General features: G+C 46.1%; 1 protein-coding gene across 1 annotated transcript in view; it reads left to right on the top strand.

Annotated features, from left to right (window-relative positions):
• GALNT17 (polypeptide N-acetylgalactosaminyltransferase 17) overlaps positions 1-18,103 on the top strand; it is a 458,315-nt gene extending 440,212 nt beyond the window's left edge. The window contains exons 10-11 of the mRNA XM_027613677.2: positions 15,709-15,876; positions 16,542-18,103. Of these exons, the coding sequence (XP_027469478.1) occupies positions 15,709-15,876; positions 16,542-16,670 (297 nt within the window). The 3' untranslated portion in view covers positions 16,671-18,103. The remainder of the gene's footprint in view (positions 1-15,708; positions 15,877-16,541) is intronic.
• The last annotated feature ends 3,843 nt before the right edge of the window (positions 18,104-21,946 follow it).

Genomic DNA, 21,946 nt, shown 5'->3' with positions numbered 1-21,946 from the left:
GAAAAATGTTCAAACTCATTTGTAATTGGGGAAATCCAAAGCAAAATAACACTGAGAAGCCGTTTTCCTCACCTATCACATTTGCAAAAATTAAAAAAATTGACAATATACTCTGTTATCAAGGTTCTGAAGAAATAGCCGATCTCCTAGATTGCTGGTAGAAATGCAAATTGGTACCATTTTTTGGAGGGGAGTTTGGCAATACTTAACAAAGCGACAATATGCTTACTTTCTGACCCAGCAGTCTACTTCCAGAAGTCTACTCTGATTTCCAACAATATGAAAATAGTGTGCATTACAGCATTATTTACAATTGCAAAATATTAGAAACTAGTTTAATGCATATTGATAGGAGAGTGGTTGAATGAGCAGTGGATAGCATGCAGCTATACAAAATAACATGGGCAATCTCTATGTACCAATACAGAGTGATTTTCGCATATTGTTAGGTGAAAAAGGCAAAGTACAAAAGAAAATGCATAGTATGCTAAGCTTTATTTAAGACAAATGGCCATTTAAAAATAAATACCTGTATCTGCTCGTCTACACAAGAAATTCAGGAAGGATAAATCAGAAACTCAATGGGATTGGTTACCTCCTAGAGGTGCATGAGAGTGGGATGGATGGAATGTGGAAATGGGGGCAGAAAAACGGAATAAAAGGGGAGTGACACTTGTCTCTCAGTGCACCTTTATATCAAGTTCTGACTCTCAGAACCATGGTGATATTTCAAATGTCTGAGAAAGAATAATAATTTCAGCTAGAATGTGGAGAAGAGGGCCCACAATGGGATGCAAACAGTAAAAAAAAAATAATAATAAATAATAATAGCCTAACTAAACAAATATAACTACACAGATAGACGGGGAAGAATAGCATCAATCTAAGTAACTTTGGAACAGTTTGGACAATTTTGACTGGATTCTAGAAAAAAACAAACAAACCATTGCCAATACTGCATTCTAGTAAGTAAGCTTGTTTTCTACAGCAGTCTGGATTAACAATTCTGAAACTACTGTATGTATATACTAGGGCTGAACGAGTAAGTATATAAAGTGTGGGTATTGGGAACCAGGTCTCTTGCTGTTGGAGAAAGAGGTTATAAATAAGGAAAAGAGGTATGGCTAGAATGAATGGATGTTGGATTGCAATGTGAGGGATCAGGATGAATTTATTTTATATGTATAATATATATATATATATATATAATATATATAAATAGAGATGTAGAAATAAATTTGTAGAAAATGTAGAAAGAAAAACAAATGTGTGTATGGGTTGGTGTACATACATATATTTCCTAGCTCTGAGACAGCCTAGAAGCAATAAAACCCAGTAGCACCGAACACCTCTGGCACCCAGATTTTGGATGATCCCAGCAATGGAGCAGGAAAAAATAGAGGTTAAGCCTGGAAAACCTTTTGGTGTCAGAGTAAAAGGAAGTTTTTATTCTTGTTCTATTGTCTTCTCAATAGAACACAGGAACCACCCTGAAGAAGTTCCGAATGTCCAAACCTGGAACTATTTGAGCAACAAAATAAACAGTGAGAATATTGGATTGTCACATAATTTTTTTTTAAATCCATGAGTCCATACCGACATAAATAAATAAATGGAGAGAGGGGGACCACTATTCTTTCCGTAGAAATCCACTTAGTAAGTGTAGAAGGCATGTGGGAAATGAAAATCTCCCCTAGGTGGTCGTGCCAGTAATACTTGCTGAAGTCCAGAACTAGCAATGGATGCTAAAATTAGTGATCAAAAGTAAGATATTTTCGTAGTTTCCAAGTATCTCCCTTTATCAAGGGAAAATAGTAACTTCATGGTTGAGAAGCCCAGAAGACACTGCCTTAACCAAGTGTTCAAGGTTATCATCACCAGTGATGAAACATCATGCTCCCCTGATCTGCTGCCCCAGGAAGGGCACAGCATCATCCCTGTGGTTTTTCTTGCTAAAAATGTACAAATATACCTTCAATCTTCATCATGAGGAAACATCAAACAAACCCGAATTGAGGGGCATTCTACAAAATAATTGCCCAGTACTCTTCAAAAGTGCCAAGGTCATTAAAAACAAGGGGAGACTGAGGACCTGTCCCAGATAGGAGGAGATTAAGTAAGGAGACATGACAACAGAATGCAGTGTGGAATCCTGGAAGAGAAAACGTGTTGGAAGAGCGATGAAATTTCTGTGAGGTCTCTAGATTGTTAATAGGATTGGACCAATGTTAACTCCCTGGATTTGGTGATTACACTATGATGATGTAAGATACAAACTTTAGGATAAGCTGGGTACCACATATACAGGAACTCACTATACTATATTTGCAACTTTTTTATAAGTCTAAAATGGCTTTGACGTTAAAAGGGCTTTTTAAAAATGTTTTCAGAGGGCTAGTTGGCTGGAATTATTAGTGGAGAGGTCAAGGGGAGGGATGAGAGAGATGGAAGTGATACTCAAGTCCCTGGCTAGACCAGGGGTAGATAGTGGCACCATTGCTGAGATTGGAGACAAAGGTTTTGGGAGAAGTTGATATGAGTTCTGTTTGGGGCATTGTGAGTTTGGGGCAAGGGATGGGCCTTGGGAATCCCCACAGTGATGTCCTCCAGGCAGCAGAACATTCCAACCAGGTGCTGAGGACAGAGTGGCAGAGGCAAATGGGGCTTTGGCCGAGGGAGAGAACAGTGATTCTAGGGACAGACCCTAGTGTGGCTCCACCATCAGTGGTGCTGCCCAGAGGTCCAGTGAGCTAGACTACACTGTGTGTTAGATACAATACCAAATGTGGGCGAGAGGATTCTCCATGGAGCATGGAGAGGAAGCCAGATGGGAGTGGATGCAGGGCAGAAAGGGAGGTGAGGAAGTGCAGACATGGTGGGAGAGAACCCTCCGGAAGCTTGACTCTGAGGGAAGGTGAGACCAGGTAGGGAGGCAGAGAAGGGTCTGAGTTAAGCACACTTAGGGCAGAGTGAAGGGGAGTGAAGACTAAACAGAAAGGAGTTACTTATATTTCTAAAATATTAGTGGAAAGTCTAAAGAACACTGAGGATTAATGCTCAGAAAGTAGATTTTCTACCATCTTCATTGCGTATAACTGTACCAACACTGCATTTTCCCCAGGTCAAATTATGGTAAATAGGAGCAGAAACTTAGACTTTGTTTCTTTTTTTGGAGAGAAATCTCTGAATTCATCTCAAACAGAGATCGACTGACCTGCCAGCCTTGGGGTTACCCTCTTGAGAACCACAGTTTCTAGCTCACCTAGCACAGCTTGCAATGCTGAAGGCTCTAAATTCCAGGGAAGAGTGTTCTGGGAATCTCAGGCAAGTGCTTTCTCTGATAGAGGAGGCTGTGCCACGTGGTGGGCAAGTGATGAATGTTTGATGTTGAAAGAAGAATGTGCAAGTAGGGTGCTAGCTACTGGCAGGGAAGGCACTGGATGCTTTGACTGGACCCATATGGTGGCCATGGGCTGAGTCCAGGCTCAACACAGGCCGGCACGAGCTTCAGGATACTCTTGTGGGCTCAGATGGGAGGGTGAAGATGGGCAGCATGACAGGAACCAATCTAATTGGACAGGTCCACAAAATGAGGGAGAGGCCACTGTGCCCACAGTGTTGGCTTCTGGAATCAAGAGAAGAAAATTTAGTCTCTCTAGTGGGAAGATAAGAAGAGCAAGTGCCCTGACTTTTGTAGGGTCATTATCATTGGGTAAATTACATTACATGAATGAACAGAGCCAGAATATATATATATATATATATATATATATATATATATCAAATGGCTCTTCAGTGATGTTAGAAACCCAGAACTGACTCTCAGAGATTGGTGCCATTTCAGAAGATCTTCACATCTACACTCACACATGAACACCAACACCGGGCTCACATCTAACTCCTCTGCTGAGGCTCTGAGTTCCTGACTGGTCGAGGACGATCAGGGCTGGCCTCTAGCTGGTGGTGTGCCTGGGATTCGTCAAGGAACATGCCGGGAGCAGGAAACAAGGAGAGCAGGAAACAGGCAGGAACAGGAAACTTCTCACCTTCACTGCAGAAGTGTGAAGGAAGGACAGTGAGTCCAAGATGAAGGGCCATGAGAGCTCAGGACTGGAGGGCATCACTGGAACACGGGTGGCTTTAGAGATGCAAAGCGGAGTCCCAAGGCCCCACCCAAGGTCCAGTTCCCCCAGGAATCTGGCCCATTCTAGACAAGGGCACGTAAGATCTGGACCAAACCAGGGAAATGAAGTTGAGGGTAGGGAAGAAAAGGGCAGGAGCATAGCAGGGGCCAGACCCAGCCTGCCTTGGGTCGGGGCTGCAACTCAACGTCACCCACAGACCCAGCCCAAGAGAACCCAACGGGCCAGAAAGCCACCTGTCAGTACTCAGCTGCCCAACAGCATTGTTGAAGCACCTGAGGCAGCAGCCCTTGGACAAATGGCTCTGGGCGAGAACAGGAAGCCTGGAGTGGCTGAGTGCCGGGAAGGAGCCGGGGCCAGGAAATGCTGGCTGCACAGGGCCACATGGGAGCACCATCGGGAAGAAAAGAAGTCTGGTGAATTAGAAACAAGGCCCAGTACTCAACTGGGGCATGAGGTCAGGGGAAATAGGAATAACAAATATATGGGGCTTACTTTGCGCCATGTGCTCTTCTCGCTCATTTATTGAATTCCGTAACTACCCTATGAAGTAAAGTGTAAAATTATCCCCAATTTGAAAATGAGGAAACAGAGTCCCATAGGGCTTAAGCAACTGGCCCAGGGTCATAAAACTATTAAGTGGCAGAGCTTGGATTTCTTTTTTTTTTTAATTTTTTTATTGGTATGTTAATCACCATACATCATTAGTTTTTGATAGGGCTTGGATTTCTTAAACAGGCTCCAGAGTCCAAGTCTTTAACCGTATAATAGACCACCTCTTTGATGACACAGCACAAAGCCAGGAACACTGTTTCAGTTAGCAAAAATGAGAAGGTGAGATAGATTTAATTAAGATCTTGCTAAAAAGGGAGCCAAGTGTTGGCCAGCATTTCCACGCTATACCCGATACAGTCCTACCTTCCTATTTCACGTGTGGAGAAAAGGAGGAAATGTATCTCTTTATTGAAAAATAGAATCTTTGCTCCTCTAACCAGTTTAGCAGTCTGGGTGAACTTCGGAGGCATGCTTAGGAATTTGCTCCTGATCCCTGGGAACTGGAGTGGGCTCTCCTGCTCACCACCCCCTCTCCCACTTGGCTCTTCTGACCCTCATCCTGGTGCTGCCCACACCCCAAGGGCCCCTCCCCACAGGCTCCCAGCTCTCTCCACAGAGTTATGTGGGCCAGAGCCTGCCATTACCCCACCTCCACCGGCAATGCCCTGAATCCATCCACTCTTCAACTGTCTGTGCAGGATAATCAACCCAAGGCTTTGTGTCATAAATATGTTTCCCCATTCATTCTCAGTAGCAGTGCATTTTCTGGAAATATAATGCTTTTATCCAGCATGATGAGTCATAATGGTGGAAAGGGAGAAGACTGAGGAGGGAGGCCCTTAGAACCATCCAGTCCCCTAGGAACTCGCTCTCTCTGCAAAATACGTATGTGATTCTATAGCCTACCTTCTAAGCTTCTAGATATATTTTTAAATCAACTTTATTGAAGTATAAGGTCAGTACAACAAACAGCATCTATTTAAGTGTACAGTATGATGAGTTTTGACGGGGTACATGCCTGCAGTTCTTCCTCCCCAATCAAAATATACATTTCCATTTCCCCCAAAGATTCCTCCTGCCCCAGGCAGCCCCCTTCTCCACTCCCAGCTCCGAGGCAGCCACCATGTGTCCATTTTGAGATACAATTGGAGACATTTTTTGTCCTGTATTGTTTGGGATCAGGCGTGCTCTGGACAGTGACAGAGAAAGTCTCTTTGTTGTTAAGAATATACATATGCATATGTAATCACCAGAAATCACTCCTTCAGCCAAGCAGCAAACAAATAAATTCACCCCAAAGCAGGTTCGAATCAATGGAACCCCCATCTCTCTGTGTCCTGAGTAAAACAGGGTAAAATGCATTTTTTCATTTAGCAGTGGTTTTCTGACTAAGCCTGATTCTGAAGTGATGAGAAAGACCCTTAATACGAAAGCAATTGCAAGCCATGATTTTATTGACAATTTGATGGATTTTGCTGTGTCCCAGAGTCATTCCACAATCATTTGGCTGGTTTTTGTTTATTTGGCTATAACCTGCATATTTTAGTTTTCCCTCAAGGCTGTTAAATGTGGGTTAATAGTTGTGTGTGCCTCTTAGATCATCTCAAATAGAAAATTCTTCTTTTCTGCTAAATGAGAATTAATTGTATTTGAGCTCAGAGCTTTTTTTCCTAATGCATTAGGGTTGTGGATAATGACATTCATTTCTCCTCTTGGGCCCAGCAGCCAAACCTAGAATAATCCCATTCAATTCAAAAGGCATTTATAGAGTATTTGCTTTTTGCAAGATACTTTCTTACTCCTTATGCTATATAAAAATGAGTAGGATGCTACTGTCCTAAAACAACAGCAACAACAACAACAAAACCTATAGCAAGGAAAGTCACAGACTACGCAAGTATGTAAGTTGAAAGAGATCACATCTGGGTGGGGGTTTTGTGTAACCTAGGGTAGGAGTAGGGTGGGGATGTATTCTACACAGGGAAGACAGCTGGCTGGTTTTGAGAGACCTCAAGTCATCTATCAGAAACCAAGAGTTAAAGTTGGGGACCTATAGTAGAAGATCATGATTAAAAAAATAAGTTTATTCTTAAGTCAGGGGGTAATGGAGCAAATGAAGGTTGAAGAAGGGAATGATATGATTTGAACCTGCAGGATTGGGAAGGATAGATGGAAACTGGGAAGGCCTGGAGGTGGGAAGACCAGTTACAAAGCTCCTGTAACAATTCACCTGGGAGATTAGGAGGAAATATATGAGAGAGGCATATGGAAGCAGGAATTAGAAGACTTGTAGCTTTGTGGATGGGGGAGAGAGAGGGGGGAAGGTAACCCAAGTTTGCAAACCTAGAGCCTGGGAAGAGATCAGGAGTATGGGTATATAATAAGGAACTGGTTGTCCTTTGGCCATAACCGGAGAAGTGAGAGTCAACAAGTTTTAAGCAGTTATCAGCTCAGAGGAGGAAGCTTCACCCATTGGCTCTTCAGTGGAGCACGTGATGTGTGAACCCATGCTTCTCCTGCTGTTACCAAGATTGCCTAGGCAACATTGTACTGAGGTGACAAATTCCACAGACAGTGGCTTGGCCATAACTTTGTGAGTGAGCATATGGAGAGAAGGTGAGGAGACAGCTTCCAGCAATAGAGCAGATTAGATACTTTGAAGGGTCTTCCCCCTATTGCATAACTAGATTCTAGATCAACTACAACAAATACCATTTTAAACTCTTTCTAGTTGCACAAGAAGCAGTTATATCTGTTAGCTTTTGCTGCATAACAAGTCACTCCAAGAAATTTTCAGATAAATGGAATCTGGGAGGGTTTACCATGACAGATAATCACCAAGGAGCTTCTAAAGAATATACTTCAAGAAGAAGGCAAATAACCCCAGAAGAATGTCTTGAGGAAAGAATGAATTATAAACAAAGAAATTTATAAACATATAAGTAAATCCAAAGACATGTTTCTTACGTAATAAGAATAAGGTCTAATTTGGGGCAGGGTAATATAACCAAAGGCTAAACAGTGAAAAGAAGGTGATCAGATTTAGTGTCCTAATGTCCTTGAATTTTATTGAGTGAAGTAGACATTGGGATATTGAATAATCTGCTAAATTGCTAATTGTTAAATTTCAAGAGTGAACAGTAAAATAATAGAAATGAAATAGAATTTCCAAATCTGTAGATAAGAACAATGAAATATAATAACATTCCAAAAAAAAAAATCAAACCAAACTAAGGCAAATAAAGGAGAAAAAGGAAACAGAGAAGGCTGGACACACAGAAAGCACAAAGAAAGAAAATGGAAATAAGTCCATATATATCATTAAATGCAATAAAAACAAAGGGACTGAACATTTTGGCTAAAAAACATAGATTGTCACCCTAAGTTTTTTTAAATCCAGGTGTATTCTGTTTCCAAGAGACACATCTAAAACATAAGGAGAAAGAAATGTTGAAAGTAAAAGCATGGAAATGGGTGCAGCAGGCAAATTCTAAAGAGCAGAATGCCAGGTTAACTACATTAATATTAAACCAAGTGCCTTCCACACAAAATGGATTATTAAAAATGAAGTGTTTCATTTCATGACAATAAAAGATTTAACTCACCAGGATGATAGAATCCTTCTTAGCTTGGATGCATCTCTCTCACCTGTCATCTTCTCTCTTCTTTCAGTGTGACCACTTGAGTTGAGACCTTCATCATGTCCCATTGCAACTCATCGTCCATTCAGCAGCCAGTGTGGTCATCCGAAAAGTCAGGTGGCTCCTCATGAAAAAGGCCCCAATACCTGAGCATGATGTGTCCACATAGTTCAGTCTCATCTGCACTGTACCCCTCCTCCCCATTTCTGCCCCATCACAGCCATTACACTCCATCATGGTGAATGATGCTCAGATCCCCCAAAACACCACATTTCCTCTGGTCTCTAGGCCTTTGGACATGTGCTCCCTGTGTCTGATCTGATCTGTCCTCTCCTCACTTGGTTGGCTGACTCCATCAAGGCTTCACTCAAATGCCCCCACTTCTTGGAAGCCTTCTCTGACCTCCCTTTTCTGGATTGGGGCCTCTTCTGCTCTGACTCGAAGAGCACACTTAGTATATTTCATCACATTATTTCACACTTTGTTGTCCTCTCCTCTTTACTTGCCTTCCTCCCTAAGTAAGCTGTGAGCTCCTTGAAGGCAAGTACTCATGATGTCAGCAGCATTTATCAAGCACCTACTATGTTCCAGGCATCCTTCTAAGAGGTAGGGATAGAACCATGAACAAAAAAAGACAGACAACATTTCTGCCTCATGCCTCTCACATTCTAGTGGATGGAGCCAGACAACAAGCTCTATAAATAAGGAGAAGGTATAGTCTATAAGGAGATAATAGGTGTTTGGAAGGATATAAAGCAAGAAAAGGGATAAGGAGTATGTGGTGAAGGTGAAATTTTAAGATGGCAAGAAGATGACCTTTAAGCAGAAACTTGGAAGAGGTGAGGGAATATTAGGGAAAGAGCATTCAAGAGAGAACAGCCAGTGCGAAGACTCTGAGCAGGAGCAAGTGTGGCCTGTTCACAGACCAACAAGGAGGCCAGTGTGGCCAGAGTGGAGTGAGCAAAGGGCATAGTGGTGGAAGTTGAGCTCAGGCAGCTATTATTAGATTGCATTGAGTCTTGTGGTCCATTGTAATAATTTGACTTTTATTTTGAGTAAAATGGGAAGCATTTGGAGGATGTTGAACAGAGGAATGGCATGACCAGACTCCAATTTGAATTAACATATTTTTAAATAATATAATAATATTTTAATATCATATATTTTAAAGGCATTCTAAATGCCATATTGAAAAAAAAAAAAAGACTAAGGGAGGCAAGGGTGGGAGCTGGAAGACAAATTAGAAGACCATTGTACTAATCTAGTCAAGAGGTGAAGGTGGCTTGGAACCAGGAGATAGCAGTGGAGTAAAATCTGAATGTAGTTTGCTAATGGGTTGGGAATATGGCAGGTCAGAGGAAGAAGCAAGTAAAGGATGAAGCCAAAGTGCTTGGCCTAAGCAACTGGAAGAATGGAGTTGTCATTACCAAGATGGAACCAATGTTGGGTGAGTGTGGAGGGGAAAGATAGGGAACACAGGGGAGGAGGAATTCAGTTTTGATTATGTAAATCTGAAATCTTACTAGACCTCCACGTGGTATGTCCAGCAGTGAGTTGGATATACAAATCTGGAATTGCGGATCAAGTTTGGTTTGGAGATAGAAACTTGGCACAATTAGCCAAGTTAGCATAGAGATGCTACTGAAAGCCCCCAGAATGGCAAGCTCTCCAGGAGAGTGGATATAGAGAGAAGAGGTAGTTTCACCTGCACCCTGCAAAGCGTCTGGCCCACAATCATTGCCCCATATAAAAACTAAGAAAAAACAATTGAAGTTGATAATTAATGGATCCTGTTGACCCTCAAGAGAGCAATGTCAATGAAGAGTGCTGGTAGAAGCCAAACTACAAAGCACTAAGAAAAGAGAATGGAAAACCAAGGACAAAACAAGGAGGTCATGAGATCTGTGGCTGGAGATTTCTGGGCATAAAGATCTGGTTATGTTTGTAGCTTGGAAGAAATGAAGGAGAAGGGGAAAATAATGACTTAAGGTATCTATGGAGTGAAGAGGAGACAGAACTGAAAGAAGTGAACAAATGTGAAGGAAGACAGGTTTTGAGGGGTAGGGAAGATACCTTCTCAACAAAATGGGAGGCAAGATTCCCTAGAGCAGTGAGGGTCCAGGACACAAAACTAGGGATTAGGATGAAGGGCACATTTTAAAAATCTAGATCCTGCTGCAGGTGGGAAGGGTGTTGGCTGGCAGAACACAGGAGGCGAATGAAATGATGAGAGACTTGCGGCGAGGTCCAGGCACCGTTGGAATATGGGTCTGCATCGGGTGCGGGGCAGTCAGCACCTGGCCCTAACCCTGGGGAAGAAGGAACTAAGGGGACTTGCAGAGCCTGCTGTTCTGAGTGACCGTAAGGTACCAGGGTGGCAGCTCATGGTTCACAGAAATGTCTTAAAGATACTGCTTGCACTACCAATGGACATTCTGAAAAGGAAATTAAAACAATACCATTTGGAGTAGAATCAAAAAAGATAAAATACTTGGGAATAAATTTAACCAAAGAAGTATACACTTTCCCTGTGGGGGAGAAAGACTCATACACTGAAAACTACAAACATTGTTGAAACAAATGAAAGACCTAAATAAAAAAAAATACATCCTATGTTCCCTGATCAGAAGACTCACTGCTGTTAATGGCAGTCCTCCCTGACTTGATCTGTAGATTCAATGCAGTACCTATCAAAACTCCAACTGCCTATTTTTGCAGAAATGGAAAAGATAATCCTAAAATTCATATGAAAATGCAAGGGACCCAGAGTAGCCAGAAGGACATTGGAAAAAAACAAAGAAGACTCACACTTCCAATTCCTAAACTTACTACAAAGCTGTACTAATCAAGACATTGTAGTGCTCTCGGAAGGTTAGGCACATGGGTCGATGGAATAGAATTCAGATTCCAGAAATAAATCCCACATTTACAGTTTTTTAACAAAGATGAGAAGACAATTCATAGGGAAAAAGTCTTTTCAACAAACAATCTTGGAAGAGCAAATGTCCACATTAAAAAAAAGAATTTAGACCCATACCTTACATCATATATAAAAATTAACTCAAAAAGGATCAAAGATCTAAATGTAAGAGCTCAAAGTATAAAATTCTTAGAAGACATATGGGTAAATCTTCATGACCTTGGATTTGGCAGTGGTTTCTCAGATACGACATCAAACGCGTAAGTAATCAAAGAAAAAAATTGGTAAGTTGAACTTCATCAAAATTAAAAACTTTTGTGCTTCAAAGAATACTCTCAAGAAAGTGAAAAAATAAATAAATAAATAAAACAAAAAAGAAAGTGAAAGAACCCATAGAATGGGAGAAAATATCTCCATTCATACATGTATCTGAAAAGGTCTAGCATACAGAATATATAAAGAACTCTTACAACTCAACAATAAAAAAGACAATTTGCCCAATTGAAAAATGGGCAAAAGATCTGAATTAACATTTCTCCAAAGATCTACAAGTGGCCAAAATCACATAAAAAGATGCTCAACATCATTAGTTATGAAGGAAATGCAAATCAAAACTACAATGAGATACCACTTCACACCCAGTCAATGGCTAGAATTTCTCTAAAAAGAAAGAAAGAAGCAAGGAAAACACAATAACAAGAATTTATGGGGATGTGGATGAATTGGAACCCTGGCTCATTGCTGGTGGGCCTGTAAACTCTGCAGCTGCTTTGCAACAGTTTGCCACTCCTCAAAAATTTAAGCACAGATTTACCATATGACCCAACACTTAGCAATTCTACTTCTAGATACAGTTAAGAGAATTGAAAACATATGTTACACAAAAACCTATACATGAATGTTCATAGCAGCATAATTCATAATAGCCAAAAAGTGGAAAAACTCAAATATCCATCACTTAGTCAGTGGATGCCCAGAATGGTCAAGAGGAAATGAGATACTCCCACACCACCTTGGAGTGAGAGACCAGAGCATATGGATCATGTTGCACCAAAGACTTGAGAGGAGGTGTGGAGGGTTGGGGGGTGGAAGAGTTAGAGAAGACACTGTGGGATGGAAAGAATTGTGCTGAAGTCTAGGAAAGTTGAAGCTAGAATGTTCTAGAAGAAGGCCATTAAAGGAATCACCTGGAGCAAAGCCTTGAAGCCCTGTTGCACGTGCAGATGACAGGAAGCAGAGGTCCTTAAGGAAGGAGTATCAGGGATGGGGAGCTGGAGAGGTGGACCAGACAGTGGTCCAAAGACACCACAAAGACTCGCGATCCAGGACTGGCACAAGAAGGGGGATGTGCTTGGCATGAGGTCTGCGCACACACCACCCTCCTGCCTTGTGGGGGAGAAGCAGTGTGACATCTGTTGGTGTAACTTTAGCCCCACCATCCTTTCAGACCACAGCACCCTTCCCCTGACCCCGGCCCCTTGGCCAAGCCAGCAGAACCTATGCATGTGTTTTGGGCTTGAGAAAGCACCTTCCCCCAGAATGGAAATCCTGTAGGGCCTCCCCACCCTCCCTGCCCACCCCAGTGCCTGCATAGCTTGGGGCTGGTGCTTGGCTTTGCAGGTCCTCGTAGCTGTGGTCTCATCCTTTGCTCACAGACCTCAGAAAGGAGAGCCTCTAACTCTCGGTGGCATTTAGCTTCGCTCTTTAAACATCTGGGTCACAGATATGCTCAGTTAATTAATGTTCTTAGCGCTGTTCATTTGCCTGCTGGATAATAGATTGATTCATAATTTCAATAAGCAGCTGTGTATATCTTTCCCCTGAACATAAAAGCAGCTTGCTGTCATTCATCACTTTGCATTTGGTGAATTTGAGTATATTCAGAGAGACATTGTTTAGGGAGGGGCAAGGAGGGCTTTTGATTTTCTTATCATTTTGCCTCTGACAATCACTCTGATTTGGAACTAATTTGGGTTTAAAGCACATGTTAACCACATCTCTCTCAAAGGCACTTAATAGACTCCCTGTCACTTGTTTCAGAGGGGAGCAGGTGGGCCCCCCTTTGGGGATGAAGGCAGAGGGTTTCTGAGTGGTTTTCATCAGCAATGAGAACCCCTGCAGAAAATCTTATCCCCTGGAGAAGAGGCACTGGCGGCCCAGAGCTGCCTTCTGGCTTCTTTCCTGGCCAGAAATGCCCAGGCTCTCAGGAGAAGCCCAGGATCGTGTAGGCAGAGGCCCCTTTGCTGCTCAGCTGCTGGGCCAGGGCAGCCAACCATGTGGGTCTCTAGGGTCCCAAGGGGAGAAGCCAGGACCCAGCCAGGTAACCAGATGTCTTCAGACCGCAGTTTCTTCATCTTTAAAACAGGGAGAGTAATAGAAACTTACCTCACTGAGTTGTAAAAATCACGTTCTTTATTCTCTGTACAATGCTTAGAAATGATGCAGTGTGCCTTTAATACATGCAAGCTGGTAATTTTTTGTTTTAATTTATTTGGCACTAGCTGTATATTAATAATCTTCACTCCTACCCCCACCACCTCATAGGATGTGAGAGCAAAAATGAGACATGTACTTTCCTGTCTCATTGCCTTCACCAGCCCGCACTGGAATTATCAGTGGGAACACAGCCACGTCCTCATATTCTCAGAAACCGGTTCCCAGGCTGGTCGCACAGAGAACTCTTCAAAACAGGCTTATGGAGTTTAAATGAATGGACGTAGCTGCATCTTTTAAATGGTGTCGCTCACCACATTTATAATGTGCTCATCCACAAACACGTTTTGAGCACTTGGTCTGTGATTTTCTCCTAGCAAAGAAGGAAATTAATTACAGACAGTCCCTGCCCCTAAAAGAGTGTGAAAGACGGATGAATGCATTTGCTCGAAGGTTGGAATACAGAATTTTAAACAACGCAGACAGGCAGGAGAGGGAGGCCACTTGAGTAGCATGGGTGCTGCTGTGGGAAGAGTTGGTAGGCAGCACCATCTCCGTATCAATTAGCTCTTGCTGCATAACAACTATCCCCCCAAAAAACTTAGTGGCATAAAGCAATATGCATGTGTTATGCATTATCCAGATCAGCTGGGTGGTTCTGTGAGCTGGACCAGGCTCGGCTGATTTCAGCTGGACTCATTCATACATCTCTTGGCAGCTAGCAGGTCAGCCGAGGGCTGCCTAATCTAGGATGACCTCGTCCACTTGTCTGGTGGTTGGCTGGCTGTTGGTTGGGCCATCCAGAGCTTACTGCCACGGTGCCAACAGGACTCCAAGAGCAAGAAGATGGAAGCACGCAAGGCTAAAGGTCTGGTCCAGGAACTGGCACATCTTTGCTTCCGCTATATTCTATTGGTCGAAGCAAGTCACCAATACTCGGGATGGAGGAACAGACTTCACTTCTTGAAGGACATTGCTTCGGAAGTCTTACTGCCCAGGGTGTATAGAAGGAAGAATGAAGGATGGGGCTTTAAAAAAGAAAGATTTTATTTATTTATTTGGGGGAAGGGAGAGAGCAAGCAGAAGGGGGGGGGGGGGCAGCGGAGAGAGAAAGAGAATCTCAAGCAGACTCCCTGCTGAGCATGGAGCCCGACCCAGGGCTCGAGCCCACAACCCTGAGATCATGACCTGAGCCGAAACCAAGAGTCAGACACTTGACCGACTGAGCCACCCCGGTGCCCCCACAATCCCCCAGCATTTGTTGGTGTGCATGGAGCGGAAAGCAGGTGCCAGGACTGTGGTACACCTTTAGGACGCTTCTGCTTTTTCATCATTATAAATAGCGTTGCAGCGAATATCCTATATACATTAACTTGTATTCCCGGTTTTGCTTGTTACCTTGGGATAAATTGCTAAAAGTGGATTTATTGGATCAAAAGAGAAAAAAATTTTTTTTAAAGCACAAAGAATATATTTGGAAATCCCCTTTTTGAAAGGTTGTTGTAATTTTCCCCCACTCCAGCCCATTTTATACTAACCTTGACAATATGAGAATAGGTTTATTTTTTCTTTCAATGTGGTATCACCTTGCTGTTTTAGTTTATTTATTTTAACACCTGTTAAGTTTAATGTTTTTTAATATATCTGTTTCTTTTTCAGTGACCTGCCTCTTTGGGTACTTTACACCAGGGTGGAATTAATTAATTAATCCCAATTTATAAATGAGGTGGAAATGCAGACTCGGAGAGGTTAAGTGACTTATTCAGGGTTGCCCAGCCAGCTGGGAGCAGAGCCGAGCTTTAGAAATCAGACGTCCTGCTCTTTTCTTTATTCCTCTGCTCCCTCATGTTGCTGGACAGAAGCCCACAGTCCAGAAACACTGACTGAGGACATGCTTAGAAAGAAATACGCCTGGCCCTGGGGACGCTGTATCCAGGCTTAGCAAGCCAGGGACGCATGGGTGAGACCTGCAGACCTGAGTCAGCTCTCCGCACCCTCTCCTTTGCTCTCTCCCCAGCTTGCCCGCTACACCAAGGAGGGCTTCCTGCACCTGGGCGCCCTGGGGACCACCACACTCCTCCCCGACACCCGCTGCCTGGTGGACAACTCCAAGAGTCGGCTGCCCCAGCTCCTCGACTGTGACAAAGTCAAGAGCAGCCTGTACAAGCGCTGGAACTTCATCCAGGTGAGTGCCCCAGGGAAAGGGCCAGCACCCCAGAGCAGGGGAGGCTGCCGCGGGCCACAGGGGGAGCTCACTTCCCCAGCAAAGCGCATCCAAGGTCTCCAGCCCTGGGCCAGCCTCATGAACCCAAAGTACGTCCAGGGGCAATCAACGGAGGAAGGTTTCAGGTGGGACAGTCTCCCAGGTCCCTGCAGCAGCACCAGGCAGGCTGGGCTCTGACGAACCTCGGGAGGGGAGTGTGCGGTGATTTCCCTGAAATCTGCTAAGTAGTCAGTAAGATGGAGAAAGTCAGACCCCACTCGGACACCATCCCCCATCAGTGCTTGTCACCTGGTTCAGCCATTCAAACTGGGTGAAGCTGATACGTTTTCTGACTCTGGGGTTTCTGGAGGGGGCTCTGTTGATCCCTCCCCCTGTGCAAAGAATTTTGGTCGGACCGCTCCCCATGAGAGGCCATGTGCCAGGCACTATAGTGGTTAAACCTCTTTTTCCGTCTCTCTCTGCGTTTCTGTCTCTCTCCATTTCTTTCTCTCATTCTCTTGTCCCTCTGTCTCTCTCTACCTTCTTCTCTGTATCTCTACCTCCATCTGTCTCTGTCTCTCTTTGTCTCTGTATCTCTCTCTCTGTCTCATTATGTCTCTTTCTGTCTCTCTCCTCCTTTTACCCAGAATGGAGCCATCATGAATAAGGGCACAGGGCGATGCCTAGAGGTGGAGAACCGGGGCCTGGCTGGCATCGATCTCATCCTCCGCAGCTGCACGGGACAGAGGTGGACAATTAAGAACTCGATCAAGTAGCGGGGTTGGGGGGGAGCAGGGGCCCCTAGAGCCTGGCCCCCGGCCTGGGGTCTGCCCATCTTCTGGACCAGCCACACTGGTGGAGAGACAGCAGGAAGCCAGCAGGTGCTCAGCGGGCCTCCTGGGGCTTCTCCAGAGCAGCACAGGGGCCCCAGATGGAGACTTGGTGTCCCCCCTTTGGCGCTCAGCAGCCGTGAAGCCTATGCTCCCTGGAAAAGCCCCGCACCCCTCCTCTGGAAACCCAGGAGCCGTGTCTTCTGCCACCTGGATGCGGACCGCGTACCATGGAGTGAACCCCCATGTCCTCTGCGTCCTCTCCCCAGCCACTCGCAGGACTGGGACTCGCAGGGGCCCCTCTTTCTCATCTCTTGCAGCAGCAGCTTCTGAATGCCACCCCCAGGCCTCAACAGAGTGGGGGGTGGTGCTCAGCCGCATCCTGTCTCCCCCTTCTTGGAAGAGGCCCTTGAGACTCTGTGTCCCTCGACATTGCTTCTGCCCAGATGCCCATTTACAAGGCAGCCTCCACCCCCAACCTTTCCATCAGATGGACAGCCCTGGACTTTTCTGGACCCTCCCTAAGATGGCCTGGAAGGAGTTAATGCTTCCATGGTCACCCCTGGGGCTCTAGGCTCCGGTGTTCCTGGGCCAACTGCAGAGAGACAACTCCATGTCTGCAGAGAGCCAGAGACGGAGAGGCTGAGCGCGCACAGGGAGGTCGTGGCTGTGAGGGGCCCCTGGGGCTGGAGCCGGGCCGGTGCAGCTCTGCCCCCCGCCCCGGGGACTAGGGAGCCCTGACTCACCCAGAGCTTAAGGACTGAGGCCAGCACAACAGAGGGGGCCTGGACCCTGGAGGATGCTCCGTGTTCACCTCATTTCACCCCATGCTCTGCTGGCTGACAGGGGAGAAGGCAGTCGATTCCTCTCTGAAGAGTAATAATTTTTCTCGATTGCCCTCTGGTTAGGGTGCACTTATAAATCAGAGTTAATATATGGACGCGTGTGCATGCCCATGAGTATGTGTGCCTGTGTGGTGTGCGTGACTGCGTGTGTGCGCGTGCATGAGGGTGTCTGGGTGTGTGCCTAGGAGTGTGTGATAGAGCAGATGTCAGCGTGTGGCCTTGCGCTTGTCGTTTCCTTGCTCACCTGGATCAGGACAAGGCTGCAGGAAGCTGGGGGGGTTGGCCATGCTTCTTTGGCCAGGAGGACGTGGCCCAGACTTGCCCCATGTGGAGCCCCAGATGGAAGGCTGTCCCTTTGGCCAGTTCCCTCTCTGTCCCTCATGCTATCCCCAAAGGCCGAGCCCTGCCCAGAACCAAACCCTGTAGTCACCCAGTTTGGGTTCACAGTGTCTCATTTGGTGGCATCTTACTGGTGATCGCCCCCCTGCCCCATTCCTCCCTTGTGAAATAAATACATGTGAGCACTTCCCAAAACAGCCTTGCTTGCTTCTTGGTTCCTCCAGAACCCGGGGCTCAGGGGGAGTGTCTGGAATATGGCAGAGGGTGCCTTTCGTTTGAGGGTTTGGTCTTGTTGTGAGCAGCATCCCTCAGAGCAGAGGCTGAGACAAAACCAGCCTGCACTTGGACTCAACTTCCTCCCCCAAAGAGGGACAGAATTTGATATTTGGCACTCACTCACTGACCCCCTGGTGGCCCCCAGCATACGAGGGTCAGGCTGGCACAGGAAGCTGGAAAGAGGAGGAGGGTTGAGGCGACCTGGCCGTGTCGCCCTGATCTGCCCGCTCCCGATGCCATGCAGCCGCTGATACCTCTCAAAACCACGGTGCCTCTGCCAGAAGCATCTGCCCCTTTTTATCATGGAAATGTGAAATCCTTAAAGATGCCAGACCTTCTGTCACGGAGATGGGTCTGGTCAGGGGTCCCCTCAGCTAGGACAACCCCTCTTCCCTTTGAGGAGGCCAAGAAGGTCGATCCTGTTGGATGTTACACAGACAGGCCTATCAATGGACATTCCCATTTTTCTTCTGGGTTCTATGAGAACCGGGTCCATGAGATGGAAAATGATGCCATTTGGAAATAAGGAGCTCATCAGACTTTAATATCAGAGTCTCAGGGCCACCATGAAGTGAAAAGAGCTAAGGTCTGCACGTTCCCAGGGGGGTCAAGGGAGACATTGAGAGACTATTGTGATACGATGCCTTGGGAAGGAATCCCGCCCTGACTGCACCATTCTCCCTCTGTGTGGGTCTTGAAGGAAAAATATAAAGAAGGCATCATCCTGTTTTACCATTGGCTGAGGTTTTGATCCCAAATCCTGGTGAGGTGCTCAGTGGAATCCTTCATTCTACAGGAAAGGGGCCCAATGGCCTCAAACCAAAGTAAGCGGCAAGACCTGCTCGGTTCTCTGTTGGAGTGGGAGCCCGCACCCTCTAGTGCTCCAGCACACTCACTGCATCTGGGGCTCCTTTGTACTCCAAGCTGCACCTCTGAAATACGAATAGCACCAAGTATCCTGGAACGTGCGAGAGAGAAGTACCCTTCTTCAGTGTCCCATGCAGCAGGACAGGATGTTTGGGTTTGCTTGCTGATGTGTGTTGGCGGGGGGCGGGGGGGGGGGGGCCACGGTGGTGGGGCTGGTTCAGGACCACGGGAGGCTCTCTGCGTTCATATGGGCATCTGCTGTCGGCACTCACCCGAGCCACTTCCCAGAGGCTCAGCTACCTGGAGAGACGGGCCAGAGCCCGAGGCCAGCATCCCAGGACGGCACCCTCTTCCCCCCACAGGGTCCCTGTGGGCCTGAAGGCGGTGGGGTGGCGGACCAAGAGGGCCAAGGCAGAGAAAAGGAATGAACAAAGTCAAAGGGGGAGGAGAGAAAAAAGAAGCAGGGCCCTGGGGAGCCTTGCATCCCAGTCCTCGGAATTTGGAAGCTCCAGGGCCCCATGTCTCCTCACAGTGGCAGCGAGCTCCAAGTGTCGGGTTCCAGGGGCATCTCACACTCCTTCAGCAAACAGTGGTAGTCGGCACCATCTGTAGCTGGGGAGATCACTCCCTGCCCTCACCGGGGGGACGCTACAGCGGGGGCTGAGCTTGGACAGCCACTGCTTCACACCCCCTCTGTCCCCCCAGCCCCTCCCCTGCACCCCCACTCCCCTATCTGGTGACTATTTCTTCTTTTCTCTCATTTCTCCTCTCCATATTTATGGCAGAAAACCTCACCGATGGTGTTCCTGACACATGTCCAAACCTCACCGCCGATCTCTCTGATTCTGTATGTGTTCTCTCTTAAATGCCTTCTTTATGCTTATTCTGGTGGCCAGAGAAGGAGAAATAGGGAAGACCGGGAAAGCACACTCTGGGCCAGAAGCCACCATCTTAACCCACTCCGAGCCCTTTTGCTTGGTTTCCTGAAGCCATTTCTGTGCATCTGAAACATCTTCCTACCGTTCTTGAGAAGTATCCCGGTTTCCCAAAGGGCCAAAGTCAGGCTTGGGCAGAGCAGACGGCTCTCCCAGGGCTGCCCCATGGGTTGTCCCTGATTTGCATGCTGTTTCTCTCCTTCCACTTTGCTTGGGACTGCTACTCCGAGTGACGGCCCCGCCAACCCCCCCCAACCCCCGTGACAGCCCCCCAGGGGGTGGGCTTGGGAGGGGCCTGGAGCCTGTGCAGGAAACCAGGAGGCCCAGGCCAGCAGGAAGCTGACAGGTGCCTGGCTGCGGGTTCCCAGTCTCTGCTCATTGTCACATCTCTTGTTTTTGCTTGTTTTTTATTGTTTTTAGTTTAATTCCCGTGTAGTTAACAAATAGTGTTACATTCATGTCAGGTGTACAATGTAGTGATTGAACACTTCCATACATCACCCTGTGCTCATCGTGACAAGTGTGCTCCTTAAACCCCATCACCAGTTTCCCCCATCCCCCCTCCCACCTCCCCTCCGGTAACCATCTGTTTGTTCTCTATAGTTAAGAGTCTGTTGCTTGGTTTGCCTCTCTCTCTCCTTTCCCCTTCGCTCATTTGTTTCTTAACTTCCACAATTGGTGAAATCATATGGTATTTGTCTTTCTCTGACTTATTTCGCTCAGCATTATATTCTAGCTCCATCCGTGTTGTTGTAAATGACAAGATTTCCTCTTCTTGATGGCTCAGTAATATTCCATCGTATATATCCACCACAGCGTCCTTATCCATGCATCTGTGGATGAACACTTGGCTGCTTCCATAGTTTGGCTATTATAAATGGTGCTGCTACTAAAAGGCAACCTCCCCTCGCTCCAGATCGGCTCCAGGTCATCAGCTCCTAATCCATTGCCTTTCCTCTTGCCCAAATCATGAATCTGAATCTCTCGGCCACTCTGCTTTCTCACTTATCAGGCAAGTTCCCGAAACCTGGGCATAGCGCTCCGCGGTGGGCCCCAAACTCCAGAGGCCCATTTCAGTTCAGTTCAACAATCACCTTTGGACACTTATCCTTTGGTTTGCTTTTTCAGACTCCTTAGAAGGGGTGGGGGGAAGGAAGAAGGAGCTAAACTTCATTGAGCAAGTGCACGATCAGTATCTTAGTCTTTACCCCTTAAAGCTTATATTGGAAAGAACACAGATACAATGTATATGGTCTCCCCACCCCTGGAGCCTGGGCAGTCCTGAAATGGGGTCTACTCCTATCAGCATAAATGGGGATCTTGGTGTATTTACAGATTTCAGTGTTCTTGCCCCCACGAGGCTCCAGCTGAGGAGCAAGTGCAGCTCCCAGCTTGACTTTATCGGCTGCCTGTTGCCCTGGGCTTCCAACACCACCCAGGCACAAAGAGCCAAGTTGAAGAACTAAGCAAGCCAGGCAGGGATCATTGGTGTGGCGGATGGTGGCAGAACATGGAGACTGTCAGCCCTAGCCAGTTATCGTCATCATCCTTAATAAAGAGTCAGAGGCTTCCTAATACCCCAGGGTCAAAATATCATCTCATTCACTCTTTCATTGGATGCCCACCTACCTTAATCACTTGGCATCTGCTTCATACACTCTACAGCTTGTCTTAGGGCAGAAAACGCTTTCTGCTGGTGAGCCAAGCAGAGGCCAAATCTCAGTAACCTCTTCCCACCGCCCACCCTCTCGAGCTCTGAAAATAAGATTAACTGTGCATTAAAATCCACAGTGTGCCTTAAAGTTGTAACACTGTGGGTTATAAGGGTGAGAAAAACAACCATTGGCAGCCTTTGATCAGTAGACAGTGTCCTCCGCCATCTGGCGAAATGGTTAACTGTCTTGGCTAGGGAAGCCGCGTCCCGTTTGCCACAGGATTGGTCACATATTGTGAAAAAAAT

Source organism: Zalophus californianus, chromosome 10 (genome assembly GCF_009762305.2).
Source record: "Zalophus californianus isolate mZalCal1 chromosome 10, mZalCal1.pri.v2, whole genome shotgun sequence".
NCBI classification, from domain to species: Eukaryota; Metazoa; Chordata; class Mammalia; order Carnivora; family Otariidae; genus Zalophus; species Zalophus californianus.
Note: the sequence above shows the minus strand (reverse complement) of the source record. Positions and strands in the feature narration are given on the sequence as shown.